This window comes from Muscardinus avellanarius (genome assembly GCF_963383645.1).
Source record: "Muscardinus avellanarius genome assembly, chromosome: 2".
Lineage (NCBI taxonomy): Eukaryota > Metazoa > Chordata > Mammalia > Rodentia > Gliridae > Muscardinus > Muscardinus avellanarius.
In genome coordinates this window covers 108741750-108758163 of record NC_137787.1, presented here as the reverse complement: position 1 = coordinate 108758163, position 16414 = coordinate 108741750, and the positions used below count along the sequence as shown (strand labels likewise).

The following is a 16414-nucleotide window of genomic DNA, read 5'->3' as shown; positions in this document are numbered from 1 at the left end:
TGCCCCACGCTTATAATCCCCGCGCTTAGGAGGCAGAGACAGGAGGATCGCACAGGTTTGAAGCCCCTTACTGGCTTAAGAGACCCTGTTTCCAAATAAAAATATAAAATAGGTCTGGGAGTGTAGCCCGGAGGTAGAAGGGTTCCATCCCCAGTACCACCACCAAAAAAAAAAAAAAAAAAAAAAAAAAAGGATATATTGTTTAACATTTGCTACTCCAAAGAGAAAAAGGTATTCTGAATTAAAGTTTCTGTTTTCTTGTAGAGTAATTGCTGAAAGTAAAGGTACACCGAATGTGAGACTTCTGCCTGCTGTTACTTACGAACACATAGAGCGGGTCATACTCCAGGGACATGGCCAGGGCCTCGGGTGGCTTCATACTCAAGACGGAGGCCCTTCCCGAGAGCTGAAGCGTGGAGTTCTGTTCTGGATGGGCCACGATGGTGGTGACTTCATCCTGTATGAGGATCAAGAGTGGCCCTTAGCCTCGATGCTGGGACAAGAGGGAGCGGTAAAAGTGATTCTTGGAGATGGGGACGTGTTACCTCAGCTCCTTGCCGCAGGGCCCGGGCAAGCTTTTGAGGTATGTAATTTGTGAAAGACTTTTGGACAGAGAATGGCTGATATCCCTTAATTTTGTACAGTTGAGGAACCTGAGGGTGGAAGGAAAGAACTAGTTGAAGATTGTTATAGTTAAATATAAAATGTCCCCTAAAGAGCTCAGTTGATAATGTTAGAAGCTGATGTACTTGAGTCAAGAGGGCTGTAATCCCAGGAGTAGATACATCCATTCTAATGGATTGGATTTATCTGGGGCGTGGCCTGGGCTAGTAGGGTATGGCAGGATCCCTGGGGATGCAGCCTCTGAGATTCTATGTGTTTCCTCCTCCTCCTCCTGCTCGCTTTCTTGTTCTGGCGTCCATGATGTGAGGAGCCCTGCCCACGAGCTCTCCCTCCGTCCATCTCCTGCTGCCATGCTCTGAGATCCGCGGTCCCCGGCCTCACACAGACAGAGCCCAAAACTATAAGAAAATAAATAATCTCTCTTCCAAGTTACATGGTCGAATCTTTAGATTATGGCTGTGAGAATGCTGATCAGAACAGATATCCTTAAAAATACCATGTGGTGGGTTCTAATTCTCAGCAACAGCTGCCACAGGGTCAAAGGGGAGCGAGGATCATGTTGTAGCCATGGGGCTGTGGTGACCGCTAGTTTGGACCATCACTTGACAGGCGTTAGGGCCCTGTCCTTGGTCTCGGCACACATCAGAATTCATAATTGCTTTCTTATACCATATGATTTAACTGTAGAAATGCACTGAAATACTTTTTATTTTAAAAAAACAAAAGTGACGGTATATTGCAAGAAAGGCTGGCTAGCTTGTGTCAGTTCATCGTGTGTTTTGTCTTGAAGTCGGTAGTAGATAGAGCTGAGATACTGCATGTATGTACAACATAAGGAGTATCCCCACAGAGTAAAGACCCTGGTTTCCACAGCCATATTTAAGAAAAATAATCTGTGGCACCTTCAACATAACATCAAATAATTTCAGGAAGATAGCCAGGTGTGGTGGCGCACGCTTGTAATCCCAGCATTTGGGAGGCTGAGACCGGAGGATGGCAGTTCGCAAACAGCCTCAGCTACTTAGTGAGGCCCTCTGCAACTTAGTGAGACCATTTCAAAATAAAGAACAAAAAACAGGGCAGAGGGTGTAGCTCGGAGGTCAAATGCCCTTGGGTTCTATCCCCAGACTTGAAAAAAAAATTAATATATATTTCAGAAAGATACATATTACACCACTCAGTATAATTTATAATCAAGCAACACTGATACAAGAACACAAATCAAATTCATGAATAATTTGTTCACTTCATAATTCATACTATATGATAGGTCTGACCTGCAAGTTGAAGAAGAAATAACTTTGCTTGATTTGAACGTCAGAAGGCTTCACAGGGACCAGTCCAAGACCGTCAGGAGCCTAAAATGGGAGCATTAGGAAACAAAAACAATCTATCGGTGCTCAGAAAGAGCAGCTATATTTCATTTCCATTACATTTTGAAACATTAAATGGATAGTTTGACTCTCAAAGAGTCCTTCCGATGACCTAGTTGCCACTGGCTCTGTGGGATGCAGGGCAGCCCTGGTCTCAGTGTGTGGTCTTAGAGAGGCTGTGATGTGCCACCCAGGGCCACCTTTCAGCATGAAGGTCTCCGTGCCCTGCATTTAGCCATGCGGGTAGAAACAGCTGTCGGCCAGCTCTCTTCAGCAGTTGTCCTGGCTGGACAGAGCTGGCTTTCTCAAGGCCGAGGTCGCCTCCCTGCCTCCAGTGACAGGTTGAAGCCACAAAACAAAGGCGGGATCCCCTCGCCCTCTCCCAGCACCAGGCTCCTCCTGACCTCAGCTGAGGCTTTGCCAAGGTAGACTGCAGTCCCACCCTCTCCGTCTAGCCTCCTTCCCTGTGTTGCCCTCCATGGGCGCTGGCACCCCGAGCATCCTGCATGCCCATCTGCCCCAGATGCCGGAGGAACCTGGAACCCCAGGGCCTGGCAGATGACTGGCCTTCGATAATTACCATACTTCACCTAGCTGAAGACACCACCATTCAATTAATATGATGTAATCTTAATATGTCATAATTTTTAAGGTACTTCCCAATTTCAAAGGTGCTAAATGTAAAAAAGAAGTGCACCTTAGAAGTGACAAAATACAATATTTATGGAATACATTAATAATTTATTTTCTTCTTCGTAAACAGGAATGCTGGGAATTCCATTTTCATCAACCCTGAAGGAAAGAGAAGTCAGCACCAAATTCCAAGTGAAATGCATAAGTCTGACCTTCTCAGAAATAACGAGGTGGGCTCTGTGTCACCATTAATTAATCACCCCATTATTGTGTGAACATCACTGATTCACTTTTTCCTAGTAATTTCCTAAGAATTGAGTCTTCTAATCTTAAGTCATTTAATTATCAAAAACAGAAAAGATGAAATTTCTATATTCACTCCTATAATTCTTAATTAACCTGAAATGCTAAACAAAGATTTAGGATATAAATAGCAGGTTTATTCTTTAAAATTAAAAATATTTTCACATGCACTTGCAGCAATTATTTCAGCAATTATTACTGTGAACTTGAGCAACATTTTATGATTAGTTACACGATCTCCTGACTCAGTTTCCCTGTCCATAAAATGATAAACCTATCACAGATTTGTTGAAAGTTAACTGAGGCTACACATCCGAAGTACTTAAGATCTGGTTAATAGGGCAATGTAAAGGCTAATTAACTATTTTCATTATGATATATCATCACGCTCACAAAAAAGAAGAAATGTTTGTTAGTGGGGGGGATAGAGAAGAGAGAGAGAGAGAGAGAGAGAGAGAGAGAGAGAGAGAGAGAGAGAGAGAGAGGGAGGGAATATGAATGAATTAGAAGAGAGTTAGGATTCTGAGCCTGATGGGTTAGCTTGTCTGATTCTGGGACCACAACCCCTCCTTACTAGGATTTCCAGGGAGCTCTTCACAGGAGTCCTAGGTACCCCAGGCACATGGCAGATGGTACCAGATGGTCTCTAGTTTGTTACTGGCCATACTTTCCTGGGCACAGGTCTCCCTCGGAGCCCCTCAGAGGAGGCACAGGACTGGGTTTGGGCTTTTTGGACACTGTCCGACAAGCATGGACCATGCCTGGAGCCATCCCATAGCTTGGTGGCACTCACCAGCTCCTTGTCGCCCTGGGGAGGGCTGTAGGATGGGAAGGCAAAGGGCAGCACTTCTTTGGACGAAACCGAGAACCGGCAGGCGTAGTCGTCGTGACTGATTCTCGGTATGACGTTTCTGGGATTTTTCTCTATGGATAGAAACAAAATTGCACTTTTAGGGGAGTGGTTAAGGTACTTTATATGTAAAACTATCATCTTTAGTTGTATTTTTACCACATTCTATTTTAAAAAGAATACTAATGCTTATATGTATACACAGAGATATAGAAGCATATATAATGTGTATAACATGTTTCTATTTTTAGGTCCACTGAGTTTTTATCCCTAACTCCTTCTCTAGATTTAAAACTTTATATTGTGTATGGTACTGGAAATGGAATCCAGGGGTATTCTACCTCCAAACTACATCCCCAGTTTTATTATTTTATTTTATTTTGTGGGTCTGGGGATGGAACCCCAGGGGCATTCGACCTCCGAGCTACACCCCCTGACCTATTTTTAATTCCTTATTTTGAAACAGGGTCTCACTAAGTTTCGGAGGGGCTCACTATGTAGTTGAGGCTCTCCCCAAACTGCGACCCTCGGGTCTCAGCCTCCCAAATGCTGGGATTACAAGCGTGCGCCACCACGCCCGGCTCTTAATTCTTTATTTTGAAACAGGATCTCACTAAATTGCTCTAGAGAGCCTCACTAAGTAGCTGAGGCTGGCTGAGAACCTGTGATCCTCCTGTCTCAGCCTCCCAAGTGCGGGGATTACAAGTGTGCACCACCATGCCTAAAGTTTTCATTTTTGCTTTTATAAGACTCTAATTCTTCAAAACATTTCAACAAGAATTTATTGTGTATATTCACGGGGTTGTGTGTGATATTTTCATAAGTGTATAGCCTGTGCGGATCACATCCAACCGCCTCCTTCCCCTCAGCCTTTCCAAACCCCAGTGATCATGATTCTACTTTCAGGTCCATCCTCCAAAACCATAACTCTTAATTAAAATATCTAATACATTCAACAAAGAAAAGAGTTAAAGAAAGATATTTAGAGGGTCGATCCATACATGATTTGTGGATAAATTTCACTTTTTTTCTTTTGCTAAAAAGGTTTCTTTATTAGAACTTCAATGCCAGAAATATTATAAAAATCAAAAAGTATAAAAATAATATAGAAATATAAAAGAAGAAAAATAATATAGAAATAAAAAGAATAGTTAAAATGCTACAAAATGTCTTGGGAAACAGAGTAGGTATCTAGACCCTGGTAGGGGGGGCAGGAATGTGGTCTGTGCAGGGCTAAGGCCAGGGAGCTGGGAGGCGGGGGCGCAGGGCCTGCCTACGAACCTGACCTGCATGCCTATGAGCCTGGCCTGGGGTACATATCCAGCCCCTGCCTCCAACTGCCCCACCCATACTAGGGACCAGAAGATTGGAGCAGAAAAGGCAACATCTGATGTAAAAGCTATAAATACCAGTGCTGGGCCGAGAGAATACCAGATTCAGCTGTCAATCGGCAAGTACAAATGACAACCATCCTGGTCCCTGGTAATGAGAGGAAGCAAATTACCAAAACGAGAAGGCAGGCCATAGCTACTCTTCACAGGTGCCGTAACTTGGCCTGGGGTCAGGTGACCTTGTGTATCATTAACTGAGCAGGTGTTGTGCCCACATCTGGCAGGAAGATCTGCTATGTGTCATGGGATAGGCAGGGTGATGGTATCCAAAGGTGTCCACAGCCCGGTCCCTTAGAACCTGCGAACATGTGGCTCTACGTGACAAAAGGGACTCTGCAGGTGTGATTAAGCTATGCATCCTGAGGTAGGAGATTATTCTGGGGTATCAAGGTGGCCTAAAGAAATCACAGGGCTCTATAAGAGGAAGACTGGACAGCAAGACAAAAAGAGAGGTGTGAAGACTGAAGCAAGAGATTAGAGTGGGCTGGGTGTGGTGGTACAGCCCTGTAATCCCCAGCACCCAGCAGGCCGAGACAGCAGGACAGCCTCAGCAAAGAAGTAAGACTCTCAGCAACCTAGTAAGACCCTGTTTCAAAACAAATAATGATAATAATAATAATAGGATGGAGTGTAGCTTGGAAGTAGAATACCTCTGGTTCAATTCTGAATACCACACAGAGAGAGAGAGAGAGAGAGAGAGAGAGAGAGAGAGATTGATTTAAGTGATGTGAAAGGGCTCCAGGCCAAGGAGCACAGGCAGCCTCCCGAAGCTGGGGAGGCACAGGAATGGACAGCCCAGGAAGCCTCTGGAGCCCAACTGCTGACACTCAGCTGTAAACTCTGAGCTCCAGAGCGGTGACAAATCGTGCTGCTCTAAGCTCTTATACTTGTGAGGTTTTCCACAGCAGCTAATCTCATTCCAGAGACTTCCTGCTCCCGGGGTGGGCCCGTGCGGCGCGCTCCACAGCTGCACATTACCTTGCACGAGCGATCGTCTGACTTGCATGAGCTTCTTCATTATGGCTTCTCTGTCCATTTCGCGGAGAGCAATGAGCATATTGAGTAACCGCCGCTCGAACATGATCTGGAATCAGAGAGAATAATGACTTCATATGGTTAATTGACGCACACGCAGTTGGAAATTCAACCTAATTCACTTTTCGGAATCCTTAGCCGGGGTCTCAGATTCCCCCTAAGGAGGATTCACAGGGACAGTGGCGAGCTGTCTGAGAGCAGGGTCATGAGGATTTCATGGGCCAAGCAGAGGGGACTAACGTGGACCCCAAAGAAGAGCGATCCGGTTGTCATCTGGCATTGTCACACCCAATAAAGAGCCTTGGCTAGGGCTACATGCGCCCTTTGGCTGTATCTGAAGAGTTATGCCTCCGCGGCACTGTTTTCAGGGTTAAAAGACAAACTGCGTGGGTGATTCTGTAGCCGCGGGGCTGGGCGCCAAGGCGGAGCTGCCTGTACCGCTGAGCTCTGCATTCCGAGTTGTGCTGCGCAGGTGGCCCGTCCCCGTGCTGCTGCCGGTGAGTGCCCCTTGTGCTGTCCCATGCTGCACAGGTGGGTGCTCCCTGTGCAGAGAGCTGCAGAGAGGACCGTCCACTCCACGGTGGCGCTGCTCTCTAGTCTCTCAATCTACCAAATGCTATGAAGTGGCTACTTTGTGCCCAGCTCTGCGCAAGTCACTGGAGGGACAGAAAGGTGCAAAGCTGCACCAGCCTGCCGGGGCTGGCCTTCAGGATGTGTGTGAGGGAGAGGACAGAAGTCCTCACACAGATCCTTAGGATTTCATTCGGGGGGACGTGAAGGTGACGCAGGGCGGCTCTGGAAGCAGAGGTCTGGTTCTGCGAGGCTGGTGAGGGCAGGCATTTCAGGAGCTGAGAAAGATCTTGGAAAGAGAGTTCTGAGCAGAGGACCTGGCCCATACGGAGGTCCTGGCACAGAAAGAAGCCAACGTGGTTAAGGGACAAAGGAATTCACCATGGCCTCGTAGCCTTGACAAAAACCATGTTCCATTCTCAATGTGATTGGAAGCTCTGGGAAGTCCTAGCAGGGGAGGCGCATGGTCAACTCTAAGCTTTGCAGAAACCCCTCTGGCTGCTGTCTGGGAGACCGTAGCCGGGATCCAGGTCACTTGGGAGGTGACAAGAAATCTTTAGGCTGGGGACATAGTGGGTGTAGAGCTGATAGTGCTCTCTGTGGCATGTAGAGAAGTGAACGGCCTGCACTCCACTCCTGGAGGCACCCTTTTGAGGCTGAGGGCTGGTGGCAGGAGGGCAGGGGCGCTCCAGCCTCTTGCTGGGTCTGCACAGGCTTTGACTCTCTCCGTGGAGCACAGCTCTGCGCTGCTTCTTCTCTTCCCAAGCATCCTGTGACAGCCCTGCTTTGCACATGTGCAGACGCAGAGACGGTGGGGACATGGGTTCTGCAGGGCCCTGGACATTTGGGAGGAGGTCACTCAATGTGGGAATAGCCATGCCGGGCCAAAGGACAACCCGCAAGAACTCTGGAGTCCTAGACATTTCACAGTCACCTTATGAGGTGGGTCCTAGTGTTACCTGCAAACTTCAGGTGAGGAAACCAAGGCACAGAGGACAAGTCACCTGTTGGTAATCTGAAGGTCCACAAGAGGGAGCACCAAGAATTAAGTGCAGGCAGGCCCAGAGCCAGGGGTCCTGGTTGAGATCTTGAACATGCCCTGGGGCCCTCATCTAAAGCAGTTGGTGCTGTTTTGAGGTGGAGGAACCATTGGAGGCGGGGCCTAGCGGAAGGGAGGGGACCTTGGAGGGCATACTGGGACCGGCCCTTCCTCTCTCCCTTTGTCACCGCAGGTCCCAAGGCAGCGGAGCCAACTGACCATAGACTGAAACCCCCGGAGCTGGTCCAAAATGAATCTTTTCTCCTTATAAGCTGGCTCTCTCAGCTACTTTGTCACAGCAACTGAAAGCTGTCAAACACATTAAGTCTTAACCACCGCTCTCCTTTGCTTCAGGTATGGCTCTGCCCCTCAGGGAAGCCACTTTCGAGGGGCAGGGATGATAACAGAGGCACCGAGGAGACCCTTAAAGCTTACAAGGATTGTTTCTGGGAGAAAAGATAGACTTGAGCTGGCCCAAGACAGGTGTGGACCCTGCAGTGGAGGTGCAGAAGTGTTCTAGTGCAAGGATGGAGTCTAAACACAAGCTTATGGTAGGGGACGAGTGTGATGTGTCTAGAAGACGAGGACGGGGACTCCGTAAAGGGCCATAGGCAGCTGAAGAGCTGTGACGACAGCCAGACCGGAGGGTCTGGCTCAGTTCCAGAGGCTCAGAACACCCTTGTTAGTTTTAGAAGCTTAGAAGTCTTTGTTTTGTCCTGACATCAGGAGGCCACTGGTGGCTAGAGGTATGCATGGTGGAAGACCAGTGTGGCCACAGCGGAAGATGAGACCATCACCTGATATCAGTGGTTAGTTCTCACTGGAATATTCAGTTGTTCTCTCTGGAAATGGGACCAATTATCCCATTGTTTTAGAGTTATTATTAGGTAATTCTACTCCTCAGTAGGTATACTCAAAAGAATTTAAAATATGTGTCCACTAACTTGTGTACAAATACAGCAGCAGTGTTCATGATAACCAAGTGGTGAGAATAATTAGAATGCCTATCAATGAATAAATAAAAGAAATGTGTTCTATCCAAACATTGAAATATTATGCGGCTATAGAAAGGAACAAAGTACTGAGCCGGGCATGGTGGCGCACGCTTGTAATCCCAGCATTCAGAAGGCTGAGACAGGAGGATCGCGGTTCACGGACAGTCTCAGCTACTTAGTGGGGCCCTCTGCAACCCAGTGAGACCCTGTTTAAAAATAAAGAATAAAAATGAGGGCTGGGGGGCATAGTTTGAAGGTAGAATGTGCTTGGGTTCCATCCCCAGTACCACATTAAAAAATGAGCAAAGCACTAACACATGCTACAACACCAGTGAACTTAGAAATGTTAAGAGAAGGAAGCCCAATTACAAAAAGCGCTTATTGTATAATTCCATTTAAGTGAAATGTTCAGAAATGGTAATTCCACAGGGGTTAATGCTAGGGAAAAGATTAGTAGTTGCCAGGGGCTGGGGGAAGGAGAAAATGGGGAGTGATCGATAAGGGGTACTGAGTTCCTTTTTGGGATGGAAACTTTCTATCTAAAGTTAAATAGTGATGATAGCTGCCCAACTCAGTGGCTATATTAAAAAGAACACTAAGTTGAATATTTTATAAAGGTGATTTTTACGTAAATTTTCTTTCTTTCTTTCTTTCTTTCTTTCTTTCTTTCTTTCTTTCTTATCTCTTTCCTTCCTTCTTTCTTTTTTCTTTCTGTGGCGCTGGGGATTGAATCCAGGGGCATTCTACCTCTGAGCTACACCCCCAGCCCATTTTTTTTATTCTTTATTTAAAATTTTTTTCACAGTACTGGGGATGAAACCCAGGGACATTCTACCTCTGAGCTACACCCCAGCCCTATTTTTTTTATTCTTTATTTGAAACAGAGTTTCACTAAGTTGTAGAGCGCTTCACTAAGTAGCTGAGGAGGCTGGTTGGAATCTGTGATCCTCCTGCCTCAGCCTCCCAGATGCTGGGATTACATGTTGGGGCTACCACACCCAGTGTGAATTCTGTTTCAGTAAAGATGCTATTTAAAAACACTGTTGGATTTCCTTGTGCTGATGAGCAAACAAATAAAACTTCCAGTCTGGGTCCCAAGACTCACCTTGCGAGCTACTTGTTGAAACCGTCTCTGTGCCCTGTACTTATTCACCCAAGTATTATTAACAAGTGGATCAAAACTAGGCTCAAGTTCTTTGATTCTCTGTAAATATAAAACATGGGCACATTTTACATTTAAATTCTAGCTACTGGCAAAAGCTTTTAACAAAAATGTTTTAGAATCAGGTCCCAAGTCTGGTTATCATTTATTTGTTCCTGTTAGCGAGCATTTATTAAGTACCCACAGTATACAGAGCATTATAGAGAATGCTTCTGGAGTTTGAGGTTGGTGTTTGTGGAACTGGGGATGGACCCCAGGGGCATTCTATCTCCAAGATACACCCCCAGCCCTATTTTTTATTCTTTTTATTTTTAAAACAGGGTCTCACTGAGTTGCAGAGGGCCTCACTATGTAGTTGAGGCTGTCTGAGAACTGTGAGCCTCCTGTCTCAGCCTCCTAAATACTGGGATTACAAGAGTGTGCCACAACGCTCAACTCAAGATTTTGGGGTTTTTTCTTTTTTTTTTTGTGGTACTGGGGTTCCTGGAAGCCCTTCTACCTCCGGGCTACACTCCCAGACCTATTTTATACCTTTTTATTTTTGGAAACAGAGTCTCTTAAACCAGCACGGCTGGCTTTGAACCTGCGCGATCCTCCTGTCTCCGCCTTACAAGCATGTGCCACCACGCCTGGCAAGATTTGGGTTTTAAATAACTGACAGTTGCTGGGGATAGTGGCACATGTCTGTAATCTTGGTATTAGACACTCAGTACTGGGAGGATCACAGCTTCGAGGCCAGCCTCAGCAACTTAGTGAGACAATCAGCAATTCTGCAAGATCCTGTTTCAAAATATAAATAAAAGCCAAGTGTGTTGACGCATGCTTGTAATCCCAGTACTTGGGAGGCTGAGACAGGAGTATTGCAGGTTTGCAGCCAGCCTCAGCTCAGCTACTTAGTGAGGCCTCCACAACCTAGTGAGACAGTGTTTCAAAATAAAGAATAAAAAATAGGGCTGGAGTATAGCTTGGAGGTGGAATATGTCTGGGTTCAGTCCCCAGTACCAATAAATAAATAAATAAATAAATAAATAAATAAATAAATAAATAAATAAAATAAAATGGGTTGGGGTGTAGTTCAGAGAAAGAATGGCCTGGATTCAATCTCCAGGAGGGAGTGAGAGAGAGACAGACAGACAGAGACTCACTGGTGCACAGACAAAGAGAGAGAGAACGCGCACAGAGAGAATCTGGATATGATGGCACATGCCTGTAATCCTTGCTGTACTTGGGAGACTAAGACAGGAGGATCACAGGTTGGAGGACAGTCTCAGAAATTTAGTGAGACTCTCAGCAATCTAGCGAGACCCTGTTTCAGAGCAAAAATTAAAAAAGGGCTGGGGGTGTAGCTCAGAGGTAGAATGCCTCTTGGTTCATTCCCTAGTAACACACACACACACACACACACACGAAAGAGGAAGGAAGTCTAGTTAGGCAGCTCAGGCAAATACATATGATCCAGGAAGAAGGATAAAGTCACACATAAACCAGCCCCACAAGTAGGGCTGCGCAGCATCCAGAATGAGGAGTAGATTGGGAGGCTCGGTTAGGAAGGAGGACCGCCCGCTCAGCCCTGCGTGCCCTGCGCCTGCTCAGCCCAGCCCGGGTGCACATGGCGAGGATTAGTGAAGAGGGCAGGGCTGGGGCACAGTGCATGGCCAGAGCTGTAGAAGTGTGAGCAGGAAATGCACAGTGAGACAGTCACCACAAATGCAGGCTTCCAAGGAGCGGGATGGACAGAAACCTGTAGAACTGGTCAAGGTGAGCTGCCGAGGTCGGACTTGGGTGTGGCCTGTGGAAGAGTTATTGGCAATCAACTCGTGATGGATCAAAGACTTAGAAATTAGACCTGAGGCTGAAGTTATTAGAGGAAGGCCTAGGCTCAACACTCCAACATATAGGCACAGGCAGTAACTTTCTTAACATGACCTCCAAGAAAGCAAGAATTAACAAGTGGGATGGCATCAAACTAAAAAGTTTCTTCTCATCAAAGGAAACCATCAAGAACCTAAAGAGAAAGCCTACAGAATGGGAGATCTTTACCAGCCACCACTCTGATAGAGGGCTAATATCCAGAATATACAAAGAGCTCAAAAGACTATACTAGCAAAACAAACAACCCAATCAAGAAATGGACAACTGAACTGAATAGACACTTTACAAAAGAAGAGATACAAATGGCCAATAGATACATGAAAAGCTATCCAACATCATTAGCCATCAAGGAGATGCAAATCAAACCTATGCTGCTGAGATTCCATCTAATCTCAGAGTGGCAAGCACAAAGAAATAAAATAACAACAAATGCTGGTGAGGATGTGGGGAAAGAGGAACTCTTTTACACTGTTGGTGGGAGTGCAAACTAGTTCAGCCATTATGGAGATTCCTTAGAAAACTGGGAATGGATCTACCATATGATCTGGCTATACCACTCCTGGGTATTTTTCCAAAGGGGTTGAAATCAGAAAACTACAGTAACATATGCATACCCATGTTCATAGCACACAATTCTTAATAGCCAAAATATGGAACCAACCTAGGTCTCCATCAACAAATGAATGAACTGCAAAATTATGGGAAACACACACAATGGAATTCTACTCAGCTATAAAGAAGAACAAAATCATGTCATTCGCAAGGACATGGAAAGATCTGGAGAACATTATGTTAAGTGAGGTCAGCCAAGCACAGGAGAAGGGACATATGTTTTCTCTAATATGCCCAAACTAGGGAGTATTAGGAATACCAGAGGGACTCCAGATAGTGGAGGGGAAGCCTCAGCAAAGCTGAAATTGAAGGGTAGGAGATGAAGAAGGCTGAGGTTGATTAATGGAGAAGCTATATTTAAATATGTGTAAAAGAATAATGTGGTGTGGACAACCTGGACACTTGTTGTTGGGGGGAGGGGAAGTGGGGGGAGAGGGCACCAAGCACAGTCTGAATGTATGTCATTTTTGATATGATCCACATAAAAATAAAAAAAATAAATTAAAAAAGAAGAGAGAATGAGCCAGATGTGGTGGTGCACACCTGTAATCCCAGTACTTGGGAGTGTGAGACAGGAGGATGGCAGGTTCCAGACCAGCCTCAGCAACCTATGTAGTGAGACTCTAAGCAACCTAGCGAGAAAAAAAAGATAAAATGGGGCTGGGGTGTAGTTTGGAGGTAGAAGGCCAATGGGTTCAATTCTCAGCACACACACACACACACACACACACACACACACACACACACACACAATGAGAATAATAGCATAATAGCATTGAGGGGATTTAAAAGAACTGTTTTTAGTGTTAAAAGCTAAGAGTTATAATTAGAAACTGTCAAATGACAGAGGGCCAGGTGCAGGTGGGGCGGCCAGTGGAGGACACAAGGAGTCCTACTGGAGCTGCCCTGGCTTCCAGGTCTGTCACAGAGCTGGAACCAAGACTCTGGCTTCTCACTTCCTGTCTTGCATTCTTTCCACCACGTGGAGGAGCTGGTGACCAGGGGCCAGGGACCCACATCAAGGGCCTGGAGATGGGCGTGGAGACCGAAGGGAACAGAAAGGATACCAAGAAAAAAAGAGTAGAGGTGCAAAGGAGGAGCCATACACAGTAGAGGGTGCTGTCAACTTCTTTCTCTCTCTCTTTCTCTTTCTTTCTTTTTTTTTTTCTTTCTTTCTTTCCTTCTTTCTTTCTCTCTCTCTTTCTTTCTTTCTTTTTCTTTTTTTTTTCTTTTGCTGGTCTGGGGATGGGACCCAGAGGAATTTGACCTCTGAGCTACACCCCCTGCTCTATTTTTTAATCCTTATTTTGAAACAGGGTCTCACTGATTTGCAGAGGGCCTCACACTAAGTAGCTGAGGCTGTCCGCGAACCACGATCCTCTGGCCTCAGCCTCCCAAATGCCGGGATTATAAGCGTGCGCCACCACGCCAGGCTGCTGTCAATTTCAAGAAACAATCACAAGTTTTGATGCTTTATTTGTACATACATGGTTTAAAAAGTTTGAAAATGTAAAAATATTAAAAACTACCGCTATCTTTTGGGAAAGGATTTTCTGTACAATTGTTTAGCATCTTAAAACGAAACAGTTCAGATGGGTTGGGTGGTGCATGCCTGTAACCCCAGGACTATAGAGGCTGAGACAGGAGGATCACAGGTTTAAGGCTAGCCTTGGCGACTTAGTGAGACACTGTTTCAAAATAAAAAATAAAAAGAGCTGAGGGTGTAGCTTGGAGGTAGACTGCCCCTGCGTCCAATCCTGGGTACCACAAAATGACAACAACGAAACAAGCAAAACCTAAACAGTTAATAACTAGGCTCCAAGTTAATATCATTTAACAATTAGATTCCAAGCAAAGGAAACCCCACCTCATGAAGGTTGCGGACGATCCGTTTATTGATCACTTCTGTTTTGAATCGTTGAAATTCCTCTTCTGAAGGTTCTCCTCTATCTTTCTGGGGTTTTTAATCATCAAAACATCAAGGTGGAAGACAAATGCATAAACTTTATTTCTCTTTAAAACTGACAGGCCCCCTTTGAGCTGGTGGTCAAGTCCTGTGGGGAGTTCTGCTTGGGGGTGGTGCACATGGAGCAGGCTAAAATGCTCATGGTAATTACAGTGACTATGTAGACAGGGAGACTTTACAGAAGCACAGATCCAAGACCTTAAAAAAAACTATCTATATAAATATATACATATATAACACTAGGGGGCCTGCCTCTGGAAATTATTTTCAAGGCACTTAAAATTCACAGAAAGAATTTTAGGGAACCACGTTAATCACAGGGGTGTGTACACTGTAGATTTCATTGAAAAGAAGCATAAGTCCCAGTGAGGTTTCTGTAGCACTGATTGTCCAAGGCTTAGGTTTTAGGCAGGCACCTGGTGCCACCCTTGCAAAGATTGGAAACCGCATGCAGGACACCATCTAAATGACTATCTCATCTGTGTCTCTCCTTAAGCGTGAAGATTTACCACTGTAGTAATTTTATATTCTTTTGTTTGTCTTATGAAAAAAGGCTAATGAGACCAATTTATCCAAACATCTGGTGTGGACTCCAAATCTAGGAAGAAGAATGGAGTACCTGATTAGACACGTGGTTTTCTCCAGTCCCTCCTGCTCGGTGATACCGAGTTTGTTTCCCTGAAGCTCAACTGCTGAGCTTCAGCGTGTGTTATGGAGTGAACTGTGTCCCTGACAATGCATGTGTGTCTGCAGGCAGGGTCTTCAGCGTGGTGCTTGGGCCAAGAGCTCATGAGGGTGGGTCCTGATACAATCTGACTGAATCCTCACACAAAGAGGAGACTTGGACACAGACGCACACAGAGGGGATCTGAACCACCCTGCTGACATAGGACACGGTGCCCTTACCTCCAGCTGTGGGAGCTGCCCACTTACTTTGTTATGGCCGCCGAGTCAGATCCTCACCATGTGATGATCCCACAAGTCCTTCCAGGTAAGTCCAAACCCCACTGACTTGGAGGCCGAGTCCTCTCTACTCCTGCCCACATATATCTGGGGCTTCTGCCACTGCAGACTTGTCCCCACTGTTCTCTGCTCCTGCCCTTCAAACACTAACCATCTTCACGCCCTGGAGAGGCCCCAGGAGCTGCTCAGTCCTGCTCTTCTTATCCCTATTCCCCCAGGTGCCAGCTTGGTACCCGGCTGTGGCCCACTTCCCCAGCCCCTCCACCCCTGCTCAACCTCTGTCACTTGGGCCTGGCTCTGGTGTGGCTGTCAGCACTGTCCTGGATCTTGTCTTTGTGGCCTGCAGATCATAGGACAAGGTGCCCTTACGCCCAAATCACAGCCTGACCGGCTCTCCCTCCATCCCGCATCTCGGTCCTCTGCCCCCATTCTCAAAACCGTTCCTGGCTCCTCACTCCCCTCTCTGGCCTCTGCATCCCCAGGCACTCGGCATAGGTCTTATGTAGTATTTATTGCCACCCTTGATTTACAGTTAACAATTCGCTTGTCATCAGCCTCCTTCCTCCCAACCAAGCCACACACGTGCCATTTGGATATAATAGAAATTCAGAGTACTTAGTGAGACAAGTGATGCCGAGTTAGCAGGAATTCTGACCTTGTACTTGTTATGCGCTCTTTGTTGCTCCTCAGTAAGCTCTTTTCTAAACTTAAAAGACAAGTAATCTTTACCAAGGTGCATCTGCCTGGGGAGAAAAAAAGCCAACTTCTAGAAGCCATCAGGAAGGCCCATCTGTTTTAGGCTGAACCGAGCGTCTCTGCTGTATTCCACAACTAAGTCTGATGCTGAAGTGTTGAAGGAAGCAGACCGGGAGAGGCTCAGCAACATCACCAGGATGAAGAGCAGGTCCCAGGAAATGGTGCTCTTCTTCTAGTCACGCAGGCTAAAGTATTTATGAATGATGGGTGAGTCTAGCCAGGCTGGTGGCGTATGCCTCTCATTCCAGTACTTGGGAGGCTGAGCAGGAG

General features: G+C 46.1%; 1 protein-coding gene across 1 annotated transcript in view; it reads right to left on the bottom strand.

Moving 5' to 3' along the window:
• The window catches only part of CFAP221 (cilia and flagella associated protein 221), a gene marked incomplete at both ends in the record, with an annotated part of 117304 nt that overhangs the window by 34933 nt on the left and 65957 nt on the right, over positions 1–16414 (bottom strand). Inside the window, 8 exons of the mRNA XM_080690092.1 lie at positions 323–457; positions 546–653; positions 1902–1982; positions 3727–3857; positions 6153–6258; positions 9919–10017; positions 14327–14413; positions 16044–16131. Of these exons, the coding sequence (XP_080546218.1) occupies positions 323–457; positions 546–653; positions 1902–1982; positions 3727–3857; positions 6153–6258; positions 9919–10017; positions 14327–14413; positions 16044–16131 (835 nt within the window). The remainder of the gene's footprint in view (positions 1–322; positions 458–545; positions 654–1901; positions 1983–3726; positions 3858–6152; positions 6259–9918; positions 10018–14326; positions 14414–16043; positions 16132–16414) is intronic.